The sequence below is a fragment of the Lagenorhynchus albirostris genome, chromosome 1 (assembly GCF_949774975.1).
Source record: "Lagenorhynchus albirostris chromosome 1, mLagAlb1.1, whole genome shotgun sequence".
Taxonomy (NCBI): Eukaryota; Metazoa; Chordata; class Mammalia; order Artiodactyla; family Delphinidae; genus Lagenorhynchus; species Lagenorhynchus albirostris.
In genome coordinates, this window is record NC_083095.1 from 55,180,732 (window position 1) to 55,201,406 (window position 20,675).

The 20,675-nt window shown below is 36.9% G+C and overlaps 1 protein-coding gene across 1 annotated transcript; it reads left to right on the forward strand.

The window, feature by feature from the left end:
* Window positions 1-18,259: 18,259 nt before the first annotated feature.
* Window positions 18,260-20,389, forward strand: FSCB (fibrous sheath CABYR binding protein). The gene is given in 5 exon segments (XM_060167606.1): window positions 18,260-18,654; window positions 18,656-18,680; window positions 18,682-18,777; window positions 19,131-19,245; window positions 19,248-20,389. Coding segments are annotated over 5 exon segments (1,773 nt in total).
* Window positions 20,390-20,675: the final 286 nt, after the last annotated feature.

Consider the following 20,675-nt stretch of genomic DNA (forward strand, 5'->3'; position numbering starts at 1 on the left):
GTCCATCTTCTTTAATGTATCATTTAAAGCTTGTGTTTCCTTTTTTATTTTCATTTTGGATGATCTGTCCATTGGTGTAAGTGGGGTGTTAAAGTCCCCTACTATTTTCGTGTTACTGTCAATTTCTCCTTTTATGGCTGTTAGCATTTGCCTTATGGATTGAAGCACTCCTATGTTTGGTGCATAAATATTTACAATTGTTATATCTTCTTGGATTGATCCCTTGGTCATTATCTAGTGTCCTTCTTTGTCTCTTGTAATAGTCTTTATTTTAAAGTCTATCTTGTCTGGTATGAGAATTACTACTCCAGCTTTCTTTTGATTTCCATTTGCATGGAATATCTTTTTCCATCCCCTTACTTTCAGTCTGTATGTATCCCTACATCTGAAATGGGTCTCTTGTAGACAGCATATATATGGGTCTTGTTTTTGTATCCATTCAGCCAGTCAATGTCTTTTGGTTGGAGCTTTTAATCCATTTACTTTTAAGGTGATTATTGATATGTATTTTCCTATTTACCATTTTCTTAATTGTTTGGGTTTGTTATTGTAGGTCTTTTCCTTCTCTTGTGTTTCCTGCCTAGAGAAGTTCCTTTAGCATTTGTTGTAAAGCTGCTTTGGTGGTGCTGAATTCTCTTAGCTTTTGCTTGTCTGTAAAGGTTTTAATTTCTCCATCAAATCTGAATGAGATCCTTGTTGGGTAGAGTAATCTTGGTTGTAGGTTTTTCCCTTTCATAACTTTAAATATGACCTACCACTGCCTTCTGGCTTGCAGAGTTTCTGCCAATAGATCAGCTGTTAACCTTGTGGGGAGTCCCTTGTATGTTTTTTGTTGCCTTTCCCTTGCTGCTTTTAATATTTTTTCTTTGAATTTAATTTTTTAAAGTTTGATTAATATGTATCTTGGTGTGTTTCTCCTTGGATTTATCTTGTATGGGACTCTCTGCACTTCCTGTACTAGATTGACTACTTCCTTTTCCATATTAGGGAAGTTTTTGACTATAATCTTTTCAAATATTTTCTCAAGACCCTTTGTTTTTCTCTTCTTCTTCTGGGATCCCTATAATTCAAATGTTGGTGTATTTAATGTTGTCCCAGTGGTCTCTGAGACCATCCCCAATTCTTTTCATTCTTTTGTCATTATTGTGTTCTGTGGCAGTTATTTCCACTATTCTATCTTCGAGGTCACTTATCCATTCTTCTTCCTCAGTTATTCTGATATTGATTCCTTTTAGAGTATTTTTAATTTCGTTTATTTTGTTGTTCACCAGTGTTTGTTTACTCTTTAGTTCTTCTAGGTCCTTTTTAAACGTTTCTTCTATTTTTCCCATTCTATTTCCAAGATTTTGGATCATGTTTACTATCATTTCTGTGAATTCTTTTTCAGGTACACTGCCTATTTCCTCTTCATTTGTTTGGTCTGGTGGGTCTTTATCTTGCACCTTCATCTGTTGTGTATTTCTCTTCTCATTTTGTTTAACTTTCTGTGCTTGGTGTCTCCTTTTCACATGCTGCTCGTTCCTAGTTCCTTTTACTTCTGGTGTCTGCCCCCAGTTGTTGTGGTTTGTTTGGAGGCTGGTGTAGGCTTCCTGGTTCAGGAGACTGTTGCCTGTGTTTTGGTGTATGGGGTTGGATCTTGTCCCTCTGGTGGGCAGGGCCACGTCTGTTGGTGTGTTTTGGGGTGTCTGTGAACTTAGTATGAGTTTAGGCAGCCTGTCTGTGAATGGATGGAGTTGTGCTCCTATCTTGCTAGTTGTTTTGCATGGGATGTCCTGCTCTGGAGCTTGCTGACCATTGGGTGGAGCTGGGTCTTAATGTTGAGACAGAGATCTTTGGGAGAGCTTTCACTGATTAATATTACAAGGGGCTGGTACGTCTCTGGTCGTCCAATGTCCTGGACTTGGCTCTCACATCTTGGAGGCTCAGCCCAACTCCCGGTTGGAGCCCCAAGACCCTGCCAGCCACTTGGCATGGAAGAAAAGGAAAAAAAAAAAAAAGAATCGAAGAGACAGAACCCCAAGACAAATGGTAAAAGCAAAGAAGCAAAACTCAACAGATGAAATCACACAAAGAAACACACACACAGTCACAAAAAGAGAGAGAAAAAAAGGGAAGAGAGCAACCAAACCAATTTGCAAACCCTCAAATGAAAACAAACACTAAAAAGTAAACTAAGATAAGCATAAAACCCAAGCCAAATCAAATGCAGAAAGGAAACCCCAAGTCCACATTGCCCCTAAAGTCCACCGTCTGAATTTTGGGAACACTCATTTTCTATTCAGGCATTCCACAGATGCAGTGTTTACCAAGCCAATTGCGGGGATTTAATCTGCTGCTTCTGAGGCTCCACGGAGAGATTTCCCTTTCTCTTCTTTGTTCGCACAGCTTCTGGGGTTCAGCTTTGGTTTTTACCCCACCTCTGCATTTAGGGTGCCCTCAGGCATCTTTTCACTGCCCAGACAGGAGGGGATTAAAGCAACTGCTGATTAGGGCTCTCTGGCTCTCTCAGGCCAGGGAGAGGGAAAGATATGGTAGTCATAATTGGGATGTGGGGAATGTCTGTGGCTGCAGAGGCCAGCGTGAAGTTGCAACAGCCTGAGGCATGCGTGTGTCCTCCCGGGGAAGTTGGCCCTGGATCACAGGACCCTGGCAGTGGCGTGCTGTACAGGCTCCCAGGAGGGTGTGGGTAGTGACCTGCGCTTGCACACAGGATGCTTGGTGGCAACGGTGGCAGTGGTAGTGATCCATGCCCACCTCTGGGATCTGAGATGATAGTCGCAGCTTGTGCCCGTCTCTGTACCTCGCTTAGGCAGTGCTCTGCCATCTGTGGGTACACGGAGCAGGAAGCCCCTCTGCTCGCACACCCCGAAACAATGGTCTCTTGCCTCTTCAGCAGGTCCAGACTTTTTCCTGGACTCCCTCCTGGCTAGCTGTGATGCACTAGCCCCCTTCAGCCTGTGTTCATGCAGCCAACCCCAGTCCTCTCCCTGGGGTCTGACCTCCGAAGCCAGAGCCTCAGCTCCTAGCCCCCACCTGCCCCAGTGGGTGAGCAGACAAGTGTCTTAGGCTGGTGATTGCTTGTTGGCACTGATCCTCTGTGCGGGGATCTCTCCACTTTGCCCTCTGCCCCCCTGTTGTTGCGCTGTCCTCTGTGGCTCCGAAGCTTCCCCCCATGCCACCCCCTGTCTCTGCCAGTGAAGGGGCTTCCTAGTGTGTGGAAACTTTTCTTCCTTCACAGCTCCCTTCCAGAGGCACAGGTCCCATCCTTATTGCTTTGTCTTTTTTTTCTTTTTTCTTTGGCCCTACCCAGGTTCATGGGGATTTTCTTGCCTTTTTCGAAGTCTGAGCTCTTCTGCCAGCATTCAGTAGGTGTTCTGTAGGAGTTGTTCCACATGTAGATGTATTATTGATGTATTTGTGGGGAGGAAGGTGATCTCCACTTCTTACTCCTCTGCCATCTTGAAGGTCGACTGGTTAATACTTTTTAGATTAGATTCTCTCTGTTCCAATAACTGGTATGGTTTCTGTCTCCTGACTGTTTCCTGACCAATACAAAATTGGTACCAGGAGTAGGATCAGGAAATAGAACCTCAAAGGTGAGATTTGATGATTAGCCTGGTTGTACTTGAGCCTAAATGCAGTGCTGAGTTCTGTGCAAATTTGTAATGGGATGTTAGTAATCCATGGTGTGCAGTGGTATCAGGATTAAATAAATTTTCTTCTGCTGTTGATAGTGTTGAATGACTAATACTCAAGTGCATTGGTAGCTCCTGACCAATATGACAGTAATGATGACTACAAGTTTGTGGCAAGCGATGTCTTCCTTTGAATGCACAAGGTATACTCCCAGAAGAAATTCAAGCTCAGATCTTTAAACTCTCAGCCGAAGTCATTATCTGAGAACCAGAGATCTTCTTAAGAGAATCTTTTATTTCTTATAGCTCACTGAAAATCAGGCATAAAATTTAATTGTGCCAATTGCAGAAATACAACATAAGTTGCGATATTGCCATGTCTCTTATATGGAAGGGAATTGATTAGGAAGGAGTGAAACCTGGAAGCTTGGAGTGAGAACATCTGAGTGGATTTATACTGAATATGAAGTATTAGTTAGTGGATATTTCCATGAAAACCAATAAATATCAGAAAAAAATCATACTTTAAATAATTAATAGTGAAATTACAGTATACTTCAATGTTCTTTAGGAGAGAGATCTCTCGTGTCAGTCCAAATGTCAGATTTTCTCTGCCCAATGAGTCACTGTAAATGAGAATGTTTGAGTATGTCAACACTGAAAAATGGTGTCAGTGGGCTGTACCAGTAGGAACCATTACTGAAAGCTCTGTTGTCATTCATGGAGTCTGATGTGCTGTAGTAGCCAATCTGCTTGTCATCAGCAGCTGTCAGAATGCCTCCTGGCTTCATTGCTCACAACTACATGTGCAAAACTCCTAGTCTCGCTCCTGCTTTTAGTCACTGTCCTTCTCTTTTATACCATCTTCTCATTCATTCTGAGTTGGAAGGGCGACAGTCTGAACCAGCTGCTTCATGTCTTGATGTAGACTAATACCCTAGTGATGGAATTTTCTTTTGAAATAAATACACGATGGGGAGTTGAAATGTTGAGTTTATGGTAATATCAACCCATGAGAGAAGAATTATAGTGTAGTAATCGATCAGTAGTCTTTGGAATCAGAATAGCTTTGAATCTTGATTCAGGCACCCACTAGCTAGGTAACTTTGGGCAAGTTACCTAAACTAAAACTCAGTTTCTCCATCCATAAAATAGCAGCAATAATAATCAATTCATAGAATTTTGTGAGGGTTAAATGAAATAATGGAACACTCACTATATTAGTTTCTTACTGATACTCTAACAAAGTACCACAAACTTAGTGCCTTACACAATACAACTTTATTCTTTTACAGTCCTGAAGATCAGAGGTCTGAAATGGTATTACTAGGCTAAAATTAAGGTGTCAGCAGGGCTGTGTTGATTCTGGAGGTTCTAGCAGAGAATCCATTTCCCTGCATTTTCTAGTTTCTAGAGGCCACCTACATTCTTTGGCTGATAGCTCCTTCTTCCACTTTGAAAGTCAGCAGCGTAGTATCTTCAGATCTCTTTCTTGTCTGCCTCACTTTTTCACTTTAAAAGGAGGCTTGTAATTATATTTGGCCCACCCAAATAATCTAAGATACTCTCCATCTCAAGGTCAGATGATTAAAAACCTTAATTCCGTCTGCAGCCTTAATTCACTTTTGCCAGGTAAGCTAACATATTCACAGGTCTGGATATTAGGATGTAGAATATCATTGGGAGGCCATTCTTCTTCTTACCTCACTTAATAAATATTATTAAACAACTAATGCATATGAAGTACTTAGCACAGTGCCTGGCACATGGTAGGTCATTAATAAAGATATTATTCTTCAGGACCATCCAAAATTCTTCAAACACTTTAGATTAAAAAAAAAAACACAACCACAAGCAATCTGGCGGGACTTAAGCAAATGGTGACTAGTGTATAGATAAACCCATTCTTTGTTGGAAGAGGAAAGGGTTAGTCACCTACTGACTCTCACTGTGGTCCATCTTGTCCTCTCTCTCTCTCCAAGCTTTATCAAAATCATGTCACACGAGAGAGCCCCATATCTTTGAAACTTCTTTTTTCAATCATAAAGTATGTTGACATTCTTTAAAGTTCTACCAGGTGTTCTGATGTCACTAATATCTATCTGGTTGAATATAAAAGTTAAACATTTATTTCATGACCATTCAGAAAAATTGTCAGTATTATTAATCATGCAACTTAATATTGTTGAGTATATTTGCTTAAACTGAGAAATTGCTCTCTGACAAAAGTGTCATTGGTCTAGAAATTATTTTTTCCCTAGTATCTATTCTTTTTACTGTTATATGTTAGAAACTTACATTTTGGTTCAATATTTTTAATGATACATAAAAACAGATTATTAGAGGCTTCAGTGTGTTAGTGTATTTTTGGATAATGTTCTATAATGAGATTAAACCTTTACAAAATTGTGAAAGAAGTAGTTTATTTTCAGTATCATCCATCTGCTTTTACCTTGTGTCACCTATTTCCCCCCTTTTAAGGATATCTAAGGCCTACATGTTTTCTTCTTTCTTTCTACTACCAAGGTCTGTTCTGAAAAAAAAGAAAAACCACCAAAAATCTCATTTATAAGTATATTGTAAAATTAAATCAATGTTTTTCTTCTCTGAAGGATATTTGCCTGTTAGATTGAATTTTTTCTTATGAAATGGCTTTGCCTCTTTTTAAAGAAACTTTCAGAAGCAGAGTTAGGGAAGGCATTTGTGTTTACTAGTACACATGAATATGTAGAATTAAACCACCATACATATATACATTTTCTGACTTAACCTGAATCCAATCCCATTTTTAAAAATTTAGAAATTTCTATTTTAGCTTTGATGCAACATCAGTATTCAGTTTGTATCAATATACTTGATTTCAGTTAATGCCTACTTGAAATCTCTGCTACAGGTTGAGCCTGTTTTGGTTTGATATCTCTTAATTGACTTGGCAGTCACTTTAAAGCTACCATTGGAAAGAATTGTTTTACATAGCCCTTTTAAAACAATAGAACACAAAACAGAAAGGCAGTGGTATAGCTGCTTGTTTGCATGATTGAAGCAGAAAACATATTTAGAGTTGAGATGATGCTTTCCAGTTTTTCTAAATACATCGTCAAAATTTTTTCTTGTGCTCTGTGGGCTTCATGCTTAGTTGAAGGTATCTAGCCATGCACTGAATGTGCTGTAGCATAATGTCATGTCGAAATACAGGGGAGGAGGGATCCCATTTCCTCAGCCTACTTTTTATTGCCGTCGGTGGTTTCCAGTGTGACTGTTTATGCCAAGTAGTTAGAAACAATGTTATCATCAGAGAACAGTGCGTGGGTTTTAATGCCTTGTAATGCTAGAGCTGACAAGTCATACTTTTAGAATGAATCTCCAGATTCATGTGCTATGTTCCATTTGTGTACACAGTAGCCTCTGTTTTGTCCACAGAGAGCTTTGAGCTTTCAAGAGCTGAGCATGTCCAACACAAGGAGTTATGTTCTTCAGCTGAGTTAGAACTTTAGTTCTTTATAAATTCAACCCTTTAAACAAAGGATTATTTCAACTGTCTTCATTTTATCAGGATATATTTTTTCTCAGCTGTTCTAATGCTACTTTTGTTATGTGTTTATTAGGTTGTATACTTTCAGGGACAGCCACTGTGGGGATTTTTTTTAACCTACTTGACACCGTTGGGCTATTTGAAGCAAGCAAGTTCTGGAAGTTAGTTGGGAATTGCTTTTGCTATAGGCAAAATTGTCAAAGAGCACTCGAGTTCTGAGGGTCAGATATAGTTTGGAGAAAAGAGCCACACCTCAGATCTTACCACCCTTTTGCAAAGACTCTGGTCTGAGCTGGGCCTCTATCACTTTCTCTTCAAGTGAAGGTTTTGTAGGGCACAGAGACAAGCAGATGGGTTTATTCTGGACAGGGCAGCAGATATTTCACAAGGAGAATTTAGTTCACACTCTTTTTCTAGAAACTTCTGGTGGGTATATTTATGGAAATGATCTGCAGTAATCCAAGATCTAAAGTCAGAATGGATAGAAAGGATACTCATATCCTTTTAAAGTTCTTTCTCAGCAAGTTCATGATTTGTCCCTGGAGGATACTTCTAAGCATATTTTTCTTGGCATGTTTAAAAACTCTGGTCTTCTTTTTCTAATAAAGAATTTTTAATAGCCTTTCAAATAGCTGAATTTGCATTTTTAATAGTTTCTGCTTGAGCATTTCTACCTCCGTATAATTAGAATATTTCAAAGTAGAACTTATGTGTACTTTTTTGTATTTCTGTGAAAATGATGCTCTATTTTAACTATATAATGTTAAATATTTTAAAAAGTAGTGATAGACTAAATAGAAATTTTTATTCGAACTGCTATACATGGAACAATTAATTATTTAAACAGGCTCATATGTCATTTTTCTAAGGAGTGAGTGAAGTTAGGAGCCCAGTAAGTTACCCACACAGGTATGAAAATTTTCACTAATAGGATTTGACTAACTCTTACATGCTCTAGATCTGGAGAGGTGATATTTTAGATTTAAAGGTGATCTGGAGAGGTAACTTAATATTTTATTATATTTCATTTTGTCACATTTTTTATATATGTTGGGTTTAATTCCCTTAAGTTCTGTTTGTAGTTAATTGTCTCAGGAGAAGAGTGAAAGAGAGAAAATGTTAAGTCTGGATAGGAATTGTAAATCTTTAGATTAAAAAAAGGAATACTAAGACCTTATATTGACCAGTAATTGCTGGCTACAAGAATGTTATAGTCTTTTGTGTTAGAAAAAAGTTTTTCACTAAATAAAAAAAAGTATTTTTAATTTTTAAAATTAAATAATTTAATTTTTATTCCATTTCTATTCTGATGTAGTAACTTTTGGGGCTGGACCAAGGAGCAGAACCCATTTCTGGTGAAGAAATTACTGTGTAACGAGTTGAGCCCTGCTTGGTCAAGGGTGGGACTACTGCGTGTGTGTCTTACATTTTCCACACAACTCAGATCTTTTGTAAAAGAGATTAACATGTGGCCCAGTAACAACTATATCATGGCTGCAAAGGAATTACTACTCTCCTCTCCATTGTTAAATTGTATCCAGTTGTATCCTTTCCATTGCTAAATTGTATCCATCCCAAAGGAGAATTCCTGGATCGCTGTAGTAGGACTAGGGAAGGGAATAAGGGAGATGACTTCCATCACTAAAACCCCTCCCTCTGACCCACATACTGTAGCCTATTTATTAAGAGCTTGATTGTTAAGATAATCAATACTGAATTCGATTTTCCTGTGTGGGTGGACTAAAAAGAATTGGCATTAACTGCTTTCACACTCCTTTATTTCTTTAGCTAAACTTGGGTATGATCTAAAACATATTACCATTTATCAGAAATATTTAGAGAAAGCAGTGTTTTGGTAACTATACATTCTTATTATTCAGGGTTTATAATTTAAACATTTAAACCACATACCACATAAGGATTTCAAAGTTTATGATATAATAACATCCTCAGATCCCTAAATTTATATGATATATGTATCATTCTTCACAGGAAAATACAAAATTTAGGTAATTTCAGTAGAGTTTAATAGGGGAACTAATTATAAAGTCTGGGCAGAGTATAAGGGAAATCATGAAGGATAGGGAAATCATGAAACAGTAACATTACTATCCCTAAGGTGAATGGAGCAGGGGAAAATTTAGTGAAGAGAGAGACAGTGAGGAAGAGAGGAGAGAGAGGGAGAGAGAGAGAGGGAGAGAGAGCAAGAGAGACAGAGACAGAGAGACAGAGGGAAAGAAAGAGAGGGTGGGAGAGAGCTATATGAAGAGAGCTATATGCAAAGGATCTTATAGAATCCGTGACCTTTGGCAGAGAGACTCAGTCAGCTCCAAGCAACTCTTCAGTGAAGGAGCTAGGGGAATCTCACTCTTCTATCTCCTTCAGATCTCCTGCCAAGTGTACTCCATTTGCTGAATGCAACCAAATTTTAAAAAGCAAGGTTACCCATTGTTGCAGTCCACTTGGGCCAGGCTCCTGGGATACAATGTAGGGTACAAGAGTGAAGAGAAGATCTAGAATGGCAAACAAAAGACATCAGAATTATATGTAATTTAAAATTTGAAGATTCAGAAGACATAAATATTTCTGAATGTTTGTGAAAAATCAGCATGACCATTGGTTATCTCTGTATAATATTCTGTGTACTAACTCATTGATATATTCTGGAAATTTCTTTATTGAATTAATCATGTATTTTGTCTATATAACTATATAAATATATATCTTGATTGGCATCTTGTTATAAAAGTAAAGGATTGCAAAAACCTCCAGAGAAAAGACCACTATCCTTCTACCCCAATCACTAGTCATTTATATTTACAGTTGCTATGTGTTTCCTCTAGTAAAATAATAATGACAAAAATAATATCTTAAAAGATCAAACCTGACCTATATACAGTATGTCTTTTTACCATAAACACTTAGTAGAAAGATGAGTGGGGCAAAAATAGTTGAAGAACTTCTGATTAAATAAGGGTTACCAGAATAAGGCATTGCAGTCTGCACCTACAATGCAACACTTTTTTTTTTTTTTTTTTTTACATCTTTATTGGGGTATAATTGCTTTACAATGGTGTGTTAGTTTCTGCTTTATAACAAAGTGAATCAGTCATACATAAACATATGTTCCCATATGTCTTCCCTGTTGCGTCTCCCTCCCTCCCACCCTCCCCATCCCACCCCTCCAGGCTGTCACAAAGCACCGAGCCAATATCCCTGTGCCATGCGGCTGCTTCCCACTAGCTATCTACCTTACTGCGTTTGTTAGTGTGTATATGCCCATGACTCTCTCTCGCCCTGTCACAGCTCACCCTTCCCCCTCCCCATAACCTCAAGTCCGTTCTCTAAGAGGTCTGCGTCTTTATTCCTGCTTTACCCCTAGGTTTTTCATGACATTTTTTTTTCTTAAATTCCATATATATGTGTTAGCATACGGTATTTGTCTCTCTCTTTCTGACTTACTTCACTCTGTATGACAGACTCTAGGTCTATCCACCTCATTACAAATAGCTCAATTTCGTTTCTTTTTATGGCTGAGTAATATTCCATTGTATATATGTGCCACATCTTCTTTATCCATTCATCCGATGACGGGCATTTAGGTTGTTTCCATCTCCGGGCTATTGTAAATAGAGCTGCAATGAACATTTTGGTACATGTCTCTTTTTGAATTATGGTTTTCTCAGGGTATATGCCCAGTAGTGGGATTGCTGGGTCATATGGTAGTTCTATTTGTAGCTTTTTAAGGAACCTCCATACTGTTCTCCACAGTGGCTGTATCAATTTACACTCCCACCAACAGTGTAAGAGGGTTCCCTTTTCTCCACACCCTCTCCAGCATTTATTGTTTCTAGATTTTTTGATGATGGCCATTCTGACTGGTGTGAGATGATATCTCATTGTAGTTTTGATTTGCATTTCTCTAATGATTAGTGATGTTGAGCATTCTTTCATGTGTTTGTTGGCAGTCTGTATATCTTCTTTGGAGAAATGTCTATTTAGGTCTTCTGCCCATTTTTGGATTGGGTTGTTTGTTTTCTTGTTATTGAGCTGCATGAGCTGCTTGTATATTTTGGAGATTAATCCCTTGTTGGTCTTATCATTTGCAAATATTTTCTCCCATTCTGTAAGTTGTCTCTTCACTTTGTTTATGGTTTCCTTTGCTGTGCAAAAGCTTTTAAGTTTAATTAGGCCCCATTTGTTTATTTTTGTTTTCATTTCCATTTCTCTAGGAGACAGATCCAAAAAGATACTGCTTACCTGTTGACCACTTGTATGTCCTGTCTGGAAAAATGTTATTAAAGTCCTTTGCTCTTGTTTAATTGGGTTTTTGTTTGTTTGCTTTTTGGTTTTCTGCTACTAAGTTGTATGAGTTCTTTACATAATTTTAATATTAATCCCTGATTCAATAAACTGTTTGCATACATTTTTTCCCATTCCATAGGTCACCTTTTCATTTTATTGATGGCTTCTTTTGTCGTGTAGAAGCTTTTTAATTTGAGGTAGCTCCACCTGTTTATTTTTGCATTTTTTCTTTTGCTTTTGGTATCAAATCCAAAAAAATCATTGCCAAACCAATGTCAAGGATCTTGATCTCCATGTTTTCTTCTAGGAGTTTCATGGTCTCAGGTCTTATGTTCATCTTTAATCTATCTTAAGTTAATTTTTGTGAGTGTAATTTTGGAATATAGGGGTCCAATTTTTTTTTTTTGCATGTGAATATTTAGTTTTTCCAGCACCACTTATTAAAGAGACTACCCTTTCCCCACTGTGTATTCCTGGTGCCTTGTCAAAAATTAACTGGTCATATATCTTTAGGCTTATTTCTGGGCTCTATTCTGCTCCATTGATCTATTTATCTTTTTTTATGTCAATCCCACAGTGTTTGATTACTATGGCTTTTTAGTATAGATTGAAATCATGAAGTTTGACACCTCTACCTCTGTTCTTTCTTAAGAGTGCTTTGGCTATTTTGGGTCTTTTGTGGTTCCAAATGAATTTTAGCATTGTTTTTTATATTTCCATGAAAAATGCCTTTGGAATTTTTATAAGGATTGCATTGAAGCTATAGATGGCCTTGCATGGTATAAACATTTTAGCAATATTAATTTTTCTAGTCTGTGAACATGGAATGTCTTTCCATTTATTTGTGTCTTCTTAAGTTTCTTTCATCAACTCCTTATAGTTTTCAGTGTACAGATCTTTCACCTCCTCAGTTAAATTTATTTCTAAGTATATTATTGTTGATGCAATTATAAAAAGGGATTATCTTCTTATTTCACTTTCTAATAGTTATTGTATAAGAATGCAACTGAGTTTTGCATGTTGATTTTTCTTCATTCTGAAACTTTCCTGAATTTTTAAATTAGTTTTAACAAGGTTTTCTTGGTGACATCTTTAGGGTTTTATATATAAAATATGTCATCTGCAAACAGAGACAGTTTTATTTCCTCTTTTCCAATTTGAATGCTGTTTATTTCTTTTTCTTGTTTAATTGCTTTGGCTAGTACTTCCAGTACTATGTTGAATAGAAGTGGTGAGAGTGAGCATCCTTGTCTTTTTCCTGATATTAGAACAACAACTTTAGCTTTTTACTGTTGAGTATATTATTAGCTTCATATATGGCCTTTATAATGTTGAGGTATTTTTCATCTATACCTAATTTGTTGAGTGCTTTTATCATGGAAATATGTTTTTTTAAAGTTTTTTGTTGTTGTTTTTAAATGCTTTTCTGCATCTTTATCCTTCATTTTGTTAGTGTGCTGTATCACATTTCTTGATTTGCCTGTGTTGAACCATCCTTGCATTCCAGAGATGAATGCCATTTGATCATGGTGTGTTATCCTTTACACATGCTGTTGAATTCAGTTTGCTAATATTTTGTTAAGAAGTTTTGCTTATATGTTCATCAGGGATATTGGCCTGTAATTTTCATTTCCTATAGGGGTCTTGACAAGCTATGGTGATAGGGTTATACTGGCCTCATAAAAATAAACTTGGAATTGTTCTCCTGTCTTAAATTTTTTGGAAGACTTTGAGAGAATTGATATTAATTCCCCTTTAAATGTTTGATAGAATTCACCAGTGAAGCCATCTAGTTCTGTGCTTTTCTCTGTTTGGAGGTTTTTAATTACTGATTCAATCTCCTTATCTGTTCAGATTTTCTATTTCTTCATGATTCAGTCCTGGTAGGTTTTATTTTTCTACTAATCTAGTCATTTCTTCTAAGTTATCCAATTTGTTGGTGTAAAATTATTTATAGTAGTCTCTTATGATCCTTAGTATTTCTATGTATAAGTTGTAATCTCTCCTCTTTTATTTCAGATTTTATTTGAATCTTCTCTTTTTTCTCAGCCTAACTAGAAGTTTGTCACTTTTGTTTATCTTTAAAAAAATCATCTTAGTTTCGTTAATTTTTTCTATTGTCTTTCTAGTTTTTATTTCTGTTCTGATCTTTCTTATTTTCTTTCTTCTGCTATCTTCATATTTATTATTCTTTTACTAGTTGTTGAGGTGTAAACTTAGGTTGTTTGAGATCTTCCTTTTTTGATTTAGGTGTTTATTGCTATATATTTCCCCCTTGGAACTTCTTTTGTTGCATCCCATAATTTTGGTATGTTGTATTTCCATTTTTATTTGTCTTAAGAATATTCTTAATCTCCCTTTTGATTTCTTCTTTGACCAATCGGTTGTTCAGTAGTATGATATTTAATTTCCATATATTTGTGAATTTTGCTGTTATCTTCTTGTACTTGATTTCTAATTTCATACCATTGTGGTTAGAGAGATGCTAGATATCATTTCAATTTTCATAAATTTTTAAAGACTAGTTTTGTTAGATAACATATGATCTCTCTTGGAGAATGTTCAAAGTATGCTTGAGGAGAATGTTTATTTTGCTGCTGTTGGAAGGAATGTTTATATATGTCTGTTAGGTCCATCTGTTCAAAAGTGTAATTCAACTCCAATGTTTTCTTATTAATTTCCTATCTGGATTATATACCCATTAATGAAAGTGATATAATCAAGTTCCCTACTATTATTGTATTGCTGTCTACTCATCCCTTCAAGTCTCTTAATATTTGCTTTTTATATTTAGGTGCTTTGATATTAGGTTCATAAGTATTTACAATGGTTATTTCCAAAATAACAATACCATAGAGTCTCTAAATCAGTGCACCATCAGACTGTTATCTATTTCTTCAAGAACATCTCTTAAATGATTTACTTTGTTTGCTTTGCCTTTCTTCTTGCCACAGCAGATTTCTTATAGTTCCTAGAACATGGCATTTCTTCCTACTGGTACTCCTTTGGATACTTTCTCAATTAGATGCTATCTACTATAAACCTTTTCTGGTCCTATTATTCTAGGTAAATTATATTCCCTCTTAACTAATTAAAATTATTTTCACAAATTTTTTACTTATTTACTTAGTTTCTCCCACTAGACTGTGAGAGTCATAAAGACAGGATACAATGTCTTTTTGTATTCTGTTGTTTCCCTAACATGTAGGAATTGTCCCTGGAATAGATAGGTGTTCAGTAAATATTTCTTGAGGGAATAAATATTTCCAAAAATTAAATTTCTTGGAAGCAGAATTGTTGACACATGGTATGCATGTTTCAGGAACTTTTGATATTTACTTTCAAATTCTCCAGAATAACAATTGTATCAATTTAAACTCCTGTCAGTAATGTAGGAGACGATCCATTTAATAATACTCTCATTTGTTTTAAGGGAGGGGAGATTACCTTTAAAATAATCTTTGCTAATTTTACATTGATATTATTTTAATTTTAGAAGTAAAGTGGATCTCTTTTATATATTTATTGGTCAGTTATTTTTCCTCTATACATTTTCTATCCATGTTCTTAAAATTTTTTCTATTGTGTTATTTTTATATTGATTTTCTAAAATCTTTTAGTGTATTAAGTATAGCTCTTTGTGATATTTTACACTTATTTTTTCTTTTTCTGCAATTTAATTTTTAAACTTTATAATTCACAGAAATTTTAGTGTTTTATCACTTCTATTTCCCACCCTTCCACTGAAATTGCTCTTACTCAAGTTACCAATGACCTTGTAGTTGTCATAGCCAATGGACCTTTTTCAGATTTCATCTTATTTGATCTAGTCAGTTTAGAACAAAGCAATATAGGTCACAGTTTAGATATTTAGTCTTCATTGATTTGAAATATCTCTGCTATCTAAATCATAGTTTTCAAAGTCATTATAATTATAAATGAAATTAAGTACCAGTCAGCAAATTTGTTTTTGGTAAAATTAAATGCAAGTTATCAGAGAGAGGCCTTTCAGCAAATCCCTCTGGTTTTATGATTGTAGAAATAGGTCAAACATTGTATAAAACTAAATGCCAAACCTGAGTCAGAAATAAAGAAACTAGTCCTAGAGATTGAGAGAGTCAGAACTACAGCATGTCTGGTGGGAGTAAAAAACATGGGGCTCTGAAATGTTGTATTGTTTTCCTCAGGCTGCCATAAGAAAGTACCAAAAACTAGGTTAAAACAACAGAAATGTATTCTAGTTCTAGAGGCTTAAAGCCCCCAGATCAAGGCATTAGCAGGGTTATACTCCCTCCAAAGCCTCTAAAGGAGGATCCTTCATTGCCTCTTTCAGCTTCTGGTAATCCTAGGTGTTCCTTGCTTTGTGGCAGCATAACTGTAATCTCAGACTCCATCTTCATATGGCCATCTTCTCTATGTGTCTTTTTGTGTCCAAAGTTTCCTCTTTTTAGGATACCATCTTACCCTGATTACATTTACAAAGACCCTGTTTCCAAATAAGGTTACATTCAGAGGTACTGCAGGTTAGGACTTCAACATATCTTTTGGGTATACACAATTGATCCCACAACAGATGTGAACCAAGTAAAGGGGAGAGAGCTGAATCATGTGAGATTTCCTAAACAAGGGTTAAAACACCTAACCCAAAATTGATCAGACAGATTGAATAATGTAATTGTTGGTTAGATTAGTGGGACAAAAGGAGCATTTCTGGATCTTAAAAAATATGATGAGAAATTGCTTTATGAAGTCCCTCATAATTCTATTTGGGATATCAAGTAAATTTTTAATTGATTGATTATTTAGGAATACTAATTTGCCTCTATGAATAAGATAGTAGCAATAGGCTATTTACTTTGATAGTTTGGTGTGTAATTAAGAAAGATCAAGTTCTTATTTCTTGGAGGGGAAAACAAAAATAGCAAGAATTGGAAAATGAGTTTATGTCTATGGAAAAGTTGGCAAAATCTTATTTAAGTTAATGCAGCAAAATTAATCCAGTACATGAAATGTTATATTAACCCAATTAAGGCAATGTTGGTTTGACATTTATTTCTTCTTATGAGTTGGCCCAAAATAGACTTTGAAGATACCACATAATAGACTTTGAAGATACCACATAACGTCATAAACTTGATTGCAAAATATACATGCAATGTTTGACAGATACAATTGAGAGGAACACCAGACCACAAAGTGGTTGATAAACAACCTAGGTTTCAAACTACAGCAGGTCTGATGAAAACTTATGCCAATACTTTTGTAAAATGACTATTGTTTTACTTCACTTTATTAAATCTTAGAAAGATAAAACATAGTGGAGCAGAATAGACAAAAATGAAAGCAGAGCAAGTGGAGATGTAGGACAAGCAGTATGGTTTCTAATCACATTCCTCCAATTACACCCAACAAATATTCACCTATCCCTGAATAGAGATAGAGGATGCTTTAGGGACTGGGTCAAAGAATGTGTAAAGTGCTTATTTATTTGGCTAAGATTACCTGACTACAATTATGACTAATGCATGTCAGACAAAGGGAATTATTCAATGATGCTTTTATATTTCATGGGGACAATAAAGCATAAAGAAATTTAAAAATATTCCTAGGTTAATGAAGTCATAATAATTGTTTAGGTATGTTTATTATATTGTCTCTTGTGACTACATTTTTTAAAGGCTATTTTTCTCTTTAACTGTCCTTAGACTAAAGGAATATATTTTTGCACATCTTTTGACCAATCTCCATCTTTCTAGTAAAATTTTTGTGTGATGTATGTTAAAGTTTTTTTTATATATTTTAAATCTATTATAATTCCATTTGCAGTCTGCTTAACTGGGATTCCTCTTTTTCAAAGCTTCAATTAAAAGTTTTCATCTTCACTGGGGAATTCATTCCCATGTGGTTATTCAGCAGAGTATATAGTGACTGCATCAAAAATTGCATTTTATTTCACTTGACATATCTTTACACTCAATATTCTTTTATTTGACAAACTTGGGTGGAACAATTTTCTGAAATAGTTGAAAATTAAAATATCTCAAGTTGTTTGAGAAGGCAAACATGCCATATATATATACACACATTGATAGTAGGCTCTTGTGGTTACTGAATACTAAGGACATAAGAAAGGAACTTACATGGGTACAGACCTCAGAACTCAAGTTTTTCAAACAATATTAACTTTCCATCAAATTATATAAACATATATTGATAGAACAATGCCACACATACGTTACCAGTTGTTTTCTCCAACAATTGAAAATAGGCTGCAGAATTCTGAATTCAGCATTATAACGGTCTTTGACAGTAGGATGAAATAGACAGAATTGAAAGTTCAAAAGCATCAACTCCAACTACAAGAAAGCAGCATTACTGGAGTTTACTTCATATTCCTCTGCTAGACAAACACTTTTTTCAACTTGCTGTTTCAAACTGTAGACCTCTCACTTGTGGCCAGCATCCATGAGTGTTTACCGGGTTAAAAAGTTCTGGGTATACCATTGATGGAACCTTGTAGGGACAATTGGCAGTGATATCATAGACCTGTAGGGAAACTTCTAGAAGTTATACCAGAGACTAAACAGGAAAGATGCTTACTAAGTGAGGTGGGATCCAACAAGAGTGTAGTACAGAATGCCATAATTTATGAATTACTTTTTTCTGAGGTAGTTCAACAGAACAACACTTAATGAGGAAGGCAAAGGCTTAACTATTTGGTAAATTTGTCATTCTTGATGATTAATTACTTGAAGATTGATAAGTTTGAATTCTACCAGTATTAGAAATGGAAGAAAGTGATGAATCTGATCACCCTATCTCAGCAGGGAGGCAAGAAATTTGAAAGAGAAGATGACCCAGCCAACCAATGGTAGATAAATCCTAGCAGACTGAAGTGACAGAGAAAAAGAAACACTTGCCTATACCACAATCATCTGGCCCCAAAGGTACCCTTAGTATTGGTAATATTCCTGGGAGCAAATTCAACTGTGAATGTCATAGAGTATCTTCTCAACTTCAGCAAACTTGGACAAAAAGAAAGCATGTACATGATATGACTGATAAATCTCTGCAGACAGAAACTACTGCAGAAGAGAAAGAAGAAGAAATCAAGTCAGTTTGTGAAACAGTGGTACCTGAAGAAAAGCCAGCTATTGGAGAAGCAGCCCCTGAATTTCCAGAGTGTTCAGGAAGTAGAAATTCCACCAAGCAGACAGACACTCAGTTCAACTCAAAACAGACAGATCCCAGCAGACCAGTTGTACTGGAGACTGGACAATGATGAACATTCCTTAAAAAGAAAAAGTAGGGCTTCCCTGGTGACGCAGTGGTTGGGAATCCGCCTGCCAATGCAGGGGACACGGGTTCAAGCTCTGGTCCGGGAAGATCCCACATGCTGTGGAGCAGCTAAGCCCACGAGCCACAACTACTGAGCCCACGTGCCACAACTACTGAGGCCCGCGCACCTAGAGCCCATGCTCAGCAATGGGAGAAGCCACCACAATGAGAGGCCCACACACCGCAATGAAGAGTAGCCCCCACTCGCTGCAACTAGAGAAATCCCGCTCACAGCAACAAGAAAAACCACCCAACTCAGCCAAAAATAAATAAATAGATAAGTTAAAAAAAATCAAGCTTCACAGCACATAATAAAAAAGAAAAAAACAAAAGAAAAAGTAGACAAGGAAGAGCAGACAAACTTTAGTGAATCAGAAATAGTGGTTATTGGCTGGCCAAGTAATCCGTTTTCAAAGTCAAAGGAAGGTGCACAGAAACACAATCCTCAGGGAAGATTTTTGTTACTGAACATCCTGAATTTCAACCCACAACAAGTAACAACGAAGAAATTAGGCAGCAAAGTATTAACAGAGTTTTATCTATTCCACCAACCAAAAATGATGCTCCAGTACTTTTAGAAGATGGGAAAGATGTTCCAGCTGAAGTACAGTCTCCCGCTGCAGAAGAGAGCTCTGCTGAAGTGCAACTTCCACTAGCTGAGGAGATTACTGCAGAAGAGGTTTCTGCTGAAGTTCAGCCTCCAGCAGCTGAAGAGGCTCCTGTTGAAGTACAGCCTTCCCCAACAGAAGAGGCTCTTGGAGATGAGGCTCCTGCTAAAGTAGAGCCCACCTCAGCTGAAGAGACTCTTTTAAAAGAGCCTCCTGCTGAAGTTCAGCCTTCAGCAGCTGAAGACGCTCCTACACAAGAGGTCCCAGAACTTCAAATTTCACCAGCTGTGGAGTTCCCTGCAGAAGAGGCCCCAGCTGAAACTGAGTCTCCTCCAGCTGAGGTGGCCCCTGCTGGGCTTCAGTCTCTACCAGCTGAGGAGGCCCCTGCAGAGAAGTCCTCTGCCAACATTCAGTCTCCACCCACTGAGGAGACCTCTGCAGAAGAGGTCCCAGAAGAAGTTCAGTCTCTGCCAGCTGAGGACACCCCTGCAGAAGAGGTCTCCACCAAAGTTCAGTCTCCACCAGCTGAGAGGACCCTTGCAGAAGAGGCTGCAGCTGAACTTCAACCTCTACCAGCAGAGGAGGCTTCTGCAGAGGAGGCCCCTGCTGAATTTCAGCTTCCATCAACTGAAGAAACTACTTCGGAAATGTTCTCTGTTGACAAACAGTCTTCACTAGCTGAAGAGTCCTTTATTACACAGATCTCTGTAAAAGAAACCTCTGCTGAAGTTCTGCTTCCACCATCTGAGCAAACACCTGCAGATGAAGCTCTGGTAGAGAATGTGTCTAGGGTTTATCAGTCTCCCCAGGCAGCGGACGTCCTGGTGGTAAAATTAGGATCAGGGGTTTTGGAAGATAAGCCAAAATCTGAAGAGCCTTTAGAATGGGATACAGTTCCTGAAGATTCATCTGACACCAAGAATGAAGAGATTTCGATTAAAATAAAGGGTGTCCATATAGAACTGGAATAGGGGCCTCCTCCTCAGCTGTAGTCAGGTCTTAACTAAGCTAGCAATCAAGATAGGCGGCTCTGGGAAGTACATACTTTAGAAAAGGCTAGGTGCTTGCAGGTAGCTTTGTGAAGAGGGAAGTGAAAGGAAATCCCAGCATGTGGACTGCAGTTTGGAAAATGAGCAATAACAACTAGTGATTTAAAATTACTGTGCTATTTTTATTCAAATCTAAAGTGTATAAAATATCTGTGTTTTTTTTTTTTTTTTTTTTTTTGGTACGTAGGCCTCTCACTGTTGTGGCCTC